Here is a 5,866-nt window from a genome sequence, read left to right as displayed (position 1 = left end):
GCAATGACTAAACACACAGGACAGTCTGCAAATAGCTGCGCATAAATCTCTCAGCAGAGAAATCAGAATCAACTGCAGATTCTGCTGGGGGCACAGGCAGTCGTGGATTGAGGACAGGAGCTGCTTGCCATGGCCCTGCTGCACGTTCCAGGAGCAGGACCAGATGCGGTGTTGCGGAATAGGAATGTTTATAACCCCCTCTGCAAAGGCACAGAAACCAATTTCTCCAGTGCAGAGCGATCTTGCAGTGCCACCCACTCTGCTAAACTTGATCTGCAGTAATTACAGAAATTCTTCCTCCAGCGCTGTCAGTCTAGCAAACAGCAGACATCAGTTTTTCACTTTTGTTATTTTTGAGGTGAACAAGCACTTCCAAGGCCTAAAACCAACACCGATTTTCCTGTAGGTCCAGTCCTTTTTCATTTGCCATTCTCGTCTTTTATTGAGTTCCAGTGCAGCAGGAAGAGATGTGGGTTCAGTTACTCCTTTATTTCCAGAAACTCCATCTTACCGTCTATGAAATCACGACACTGATTCCTCTTTCTTCCAGCTCACCTTAAAGGAAATGCTGCCAATATTTGAAAGTTCTTTCCCTTCTGAAATGAAACTCGATTACTGTTCCACTTTTTGGGAAAAGCCGTAAAACAAAATAAAATGCAGTGACAAAATATTAACAATAATATTGTTCAGTCAGTAGAGAGAAGAGTTCTGAATGGAACCTGGAACTTCAAATACGTCATCATGTGGCAGATAAAACTCGAAGGGTTTTTTTTTACTGAGGCAAGAAATAAGTCTCACTTTCAACATACCAGGTGGTGTTGTCAGTGGGGTTCCAGTTTCTTGGCAGTAGCCAACAGGACGAATATAGGGGCTGCTCGCTTCACACCTGAATCAAAGAGGGAAAGTTGGCACCAGTCAATTTTAAAGTGAAAAGAAAAGCAGCATTTCAAATGCAGTCTGATTCGTCTTCGCTGGGTTAGCAGATGCTTTCAGTGGGTGTGATGGTGATGTAAAAGGCAAGCCTTACCTCGTTCAAATTCATAACGCCAAGTTGTCAAGGCATTTGAGCTGCCCCAAAAGACAGGGCAACACACAGAAGAATGTCTGGTGCTTTAAAAAAACCACCAACAAAAAGCTTCCCACACATGGACGGTACCAACCACAGTTCAGCCTGGACATAGATCACCCAGACTGAAATGCAGAGGAAGCAAAGAAACAAGACCCAAACTCTGGTCCTGAATTGAAACATCTTTACTGCAGAAGAAGCGGAATTATTTTTAAGGTCTTTGCCAAGAACTGCACATTACCCATTAATTCCAGCTGAAACCCTGTGGTAGTTTGCCTGGTTCCCGATTTTATTGCGTGTTTAGACTTTCTGAGTCCCCGACGGAGGCAATGGGCCAGTCTGAGACAGTCCCTTTTGTCACTCCCGCTCCAAGGAAGGGACCAAAGTAGTCTTTCAGATCTAGGAAAAAACCTGTGTGTTCTCAGCCAACCTGCATTTTGAAGTTTTGTTTGCTTGTGTTTCGCATTACAATTTTCAAATTCCAAACGTGGAGCGGAAACAAAGCTTCACAGGCTAAAACGGTAAAGGAACAAGATCTGAAGTCCTGCAAATGGGAACTGCTCTGCATGACCTATTTATGGCAAAGACAGAAAAGACCAAGTTGCCACCAAAGCGGTGCCTATTCTGAAAAATAAACAGTTTTGCACTGAGCCCAGTGATGAGCAGTCAGTCAGCAGGGCAAGTTACTGGGCATCTGGTGCTTTGTAAAAACCCACAGTAATTATTCAGATGCTTGAAAATTGATTTAAGATCGCAACCTTAGTGACTACATTTAAAATAATAGATATTGCCCTTAGTGGAAGAGTGAAACAAACCACAGACATATGTTAGAAATAGAATGTCTTTACCAGTAGTCGTAACTCTCATCCCGGTTATCGAAATGAATTTGCAGGCGGTTGTCCACCATGTCTGCAATGGTTGCGACACACATCAGCGACAGATCCTTCTTGTCCACTGCCTCCAGTTTCATTCCCGGACGAAAACCAGAGGGAGTGACGAGCTGAGGAGCAGGACATCAGGAAAAGGAAATGAGCCACGTTCTAGGTCAGGCCATTTAAATTACCTTTATAAACTCATTTGTGGCAGGTTGTAACCTCGAAACTCACAGACCAAAACTTAGGATAAGTTACTAGCAAGAGGTCTACAGTAAAGATTGATCACTACTATATCTGAAAAGGAGCTGCTGTAGCTTGAGTGACAGAATCTCCAGGTACAGAACACCACAGACGCAAAGGCTGAGGCACAGGGAAGCAGAGCAGAGCTCCACTGTTGGGATCCTGCAGGAGTCAACGCTCCGTCCACGTGCAGCATCAAATTGCCAGACCATGGACTCTGCGTCATCTGAGTGACACCAAATGGGAGGGAGTGTTATATGGGAGCTGAGGCTAACAACAAAACATAAACCAACCGTGGATGAAGGATGAATAATGCTCAAGATCCACAGGCTCATAATGAATCCCCTGACACACACGAGTATGCTGCTGGAAACCAGAAATTATTTTGGAAGTGATTAAATTAGAGAAAAGCGACACAAATACCTTGACTGTAGGGACATAGCAGAACAGACCATTGTAATATATTTAATAAATGGTAGAGTAAATCTCTTCCTCCAGTATTAAGGAGGAGAGGAAATACAAATTCTCTCTCTGGAAAGCCAGGGGCTGAGGAAAGGAAGAAAAATTGTACTACTTTCCCACCTTGAAAATAAATCACAACAGGAAGCAGTTTGCATCAGATTGTACCATGGTTGTACCTCTGACACAAGCACATGAAAATATTCTGGTGAACGCTCACTTAGCCTCCGACCTATCAGAAACATCTTGTATTCAACATCACCACTTACAGCACTGAGGGTCTTAAAAAGGCTTCTTGGAGCTGCTTGAGCTTTGCAATACTTCAGATAATAAGTCCAATTAAATTCTCCCTCATTGTACCCTAGAAAGAAAGATAAAAAGATTGTCTTGTGCAGGCCCGTTACATTCTGACTGTTTTTTCAGAAATGCAGATTACGTGGGAAGAATATGATCTTTGCATGAGAACAATCTTCAGGGATTCTGCATTTCAGCTAGAACTTCTCACTCTTTTTCAGCCTAATGTCCAATCATTAATTTCAAATATTTCTAGGAAATTGAGAAAAGCAGCAAGTTCTGAACCCCAAAGAAACTCCTGGCTTAGAGTTTCTAGTTTGACTGACAACGTCAATCATTGGGACTATCAAAAGGAAGGTGGTTTGTTCTTCTGCAATTCACCTTCTTAGTTACGCCTCTTCCCTTAGTTCCGCCACTCGAGATCGAGCTCCACAATGAAATCACACTACAACTGAAACAAGCAGAGCCAGGACAAGTTCTTAGCAGGATTAATGGTTTCTGGCACACCATTCTAGTCTTCTTTCATACCTTTAGGAGGGAGCAGCTTATGGCTTGTTTTTTCGCACCAGCCAACAGGATGGATGTCTGAGGAGTCAGCATTAACCCAGAAGTCATAGCACTCTGGATAACCGTCAAAGTGTAACCGCATCCTGTACCCTTGCACCTACAAGCAGGGGAGCTCCGATTAGCACAAAGAAGCTGAAGAAAAGCACTATCATCTGTATTTGGATGTATAGATAAAAGCAAATGTACGATCTCATTTATTTCTCTAAAGTCTAGTTTTATTTTTCATCATTTCTGCTTCCCAGTTTCCACACCCCTCTTTCCTCACTTCAAACAGTTGAAAATAAAACTGGTCAGTGGAACTTCACTGGCTTCCTATTCCACATGCCTGGGCAACAGTATCTGGAGTGCAAATGTAGCCCAGGAACGTCTGTGTCTACATCAGATCAACATAAATGCATTTTGACTTGCTTACATATCCTAACAACTAAGGCCTAATAGTGCATACAATTAATGGGTTTACTATTGTGAATTACAGTTGGAAAAAACTGACAGTAGAATTGCAGGTAGAGATCCTTAACCAGCATCACCTGAGCTCCTCCTGAGTATTCATTAAGTATTAATATTCTTATGTTTCTACTTCTTATTGAAAAAACCCTAGACTTTTGGAACCAAAGACAGGAAAAGCAACTACCTCAGCCACTGTGAGAACACAGAATCGAGAGGGGTGTTCAGGATCCAGCCCTTCCAGTTTCATTCCAACTTTAAATCCATTTCGGCCATGTGGGAATGACTGATACTGTGAGTGGGGGGAAGAAGGAAACAGGTTTTTAATTCCTAAAGACAAAATCTATTGCAGAGCAGTCATCAGATACACTTAAGGCTTCAGATTTTCAGCTTAGAGAAGAAAATTCAATCACTAAGTGATTGCTGCTTTAACAGGCAGGTGTGGGTACCGAGATCAATAACGGCGTGATCATCGTACTGCAGATTTACTTGTTACTCTAATTAATCTCTCAAAAACACTGAACCATGAGCCTGCTGCAAGCACGTCTGAACCGATCTTCCAGCAGACACAGAAATGGGCTCTACTTGAACAGAAAAGAAGCCACTTTGCAGCCCGATGCAGGAGTGCTGGAAATAAAGAGCCAGGAAAACTAAAAGCACTGTGGCAGCACGAGGTGAGCCCAAAAGGGAACTTCTCATCTTCCAAGGGAAAAAGGGACAAGACATGTTTGATCTGGAGCCCGTTTACATAGTCACTCCAAAAAACAGTTGGGGGTTTCATTTATTTGCAGTCTTAATCTAAAGTAAACATCTGTAGTAAAGGCTTAAGAGAAATCAGAACTGGAACTGCACGTGGCTCATCACATCTGCTGCAGTTACCTGACGTTCCTCCTCATCTCGCTCTGGAAGGTGCCAACAGCCCTTGGCTTTGAAGAGCTTACTAGGAACTGAACTTTTAATGTGGGCTGATGCACTGGAGCGCAGAAGCAGCTTCACCAAGGCTAAACTCATCCTCTCCCACCTTCAATGCCTCAGACCACAAATGAACACAACTTCCACTCTCTCTCTGACAGTCACTTCTCACTGACACAACCCACCACAATCACAGAGCTACTGACTTCAGTTTTCTACAGAGGAAGCCTGGAAGGGGTGTTTTACAACCTCAGACGAAGCACAGGACATATGAAAGACATTATGCCATCTTGGAGATTGCCTGACAGCCCATTTATCCAGAGCCACCCAAAGCAGAGCGGAACAATCATTGCTTATTTCTGAGTAAGATTCAACCAGCAGTTTTACAGCCTGGTTTGGGATGTGACTCACAGGGCAGATGTTTGTTTCCACCATGCTTGAGGGCTGGAAACAAACATGGGGTATTTTACTGCCTGCTTGCACCAAAACAACTCATAAACGTCACTGCTGGCTTGAGGGTCATCTCCAACCCTGCCTCCCGTGCCTTAGTAATTCTGTGAAGTTGCCTGGAAAAACATAGCAAGAGAGTTCAAAAAGCTGCCGACCTCTCTGAACAGTTTTAGGGGAGCAGCTGGCATCCGTTCTGCTTCTAAGTAGGCAGCCCAGTTCCATCCCGTCGTCTTCACAGAAGCAGCTGAACAATCAAAAACAAAGAGGAAAATGAACTTTTCTCTTGGGTGCCTGCGACTCTGCCCTCTCTCCTCCCACGTGCACACCAACACTGTTCTGCTGCACCCCACCGGTGTCAGCATCACCCAGCTTTTGACAAAAGGTTTGAATTCCAGTAGTAGGGACACTGTGTTCATTTTTCATTAAAAAAACCCAGATTATATCTCAGGTCAAATGAATTGTGGCACCTGGATTGCTGGCAAGTTGCTACTGTAAAGTTGGGATAAGATATAGGAACTTAAAAATGTGGACAATAATTTTTTCTCCTAATTTCACAGAG

General features: G+C 43.4%; 1 protein-coding gene across 1 annotated transcript in view; it reads right to left on the bottom strand.

Annotated features, from left to right (window-relative positions):
• The window catches only part of LOC104497003 (lethal(3)malignant brain tumor-like protein 3), a gene marked incomplete at its 5' end in the record, with an annotated part of 26,167 nt that extends 20,616 nt beyond the window's left edge, over window positions 1-5,551 (bottom strand). The window contains 6 exons of the mRNA XM_010140210.1: window positions 810-886; window positions 1,915-2,066; window positions 2,910-3,001; window positions 3,463-3,598; window positions 4,133-4,237; window positions 5,463-5,551. Of these exons, the coding sequence (XP_010138512.1) occupies window positions 810-886; window positions 1,915-2,066; window positions 2,910-3,001; window positions 3,463-3,598; window positions 4,133-4,237; window positions 5,463-5,551 (651 nt within the window). The remainder of the gene's footprint in view (window positions 1-809; window positions 887-1,914; window positions 2,067-2,909; window positions 3,002-3,462; window positions 3,599-4,132; window positions 4,238-5,462) is intronic.
• Between the last annotated feature and the right edge of the window lie 315 nt (window positions 5,552-5,866).

The sequence above is a fragment of the Buceros rhinoceros genome, unplaced genomic scaffold, assembly GCF_000710305.1.
Source record: "Buceros rhinoceros silvestris isolate BGI_N320 unplaced genomic scaffold, ASM71030v1 scaffold9127, whole genome shotgun sequence".
NCBI classification, from domain to species: Eukaryota; Metazoa; Chordata; class Aves; order Bucerotiformes; family Bucerotidae; genus Buceros; species Buceros rhinoceros.
The sequence above is the reverse complement of the archived record's forward strand: the minus strand, read 5'-3'. Positions and strand labels throughout refer to the sequence as shown.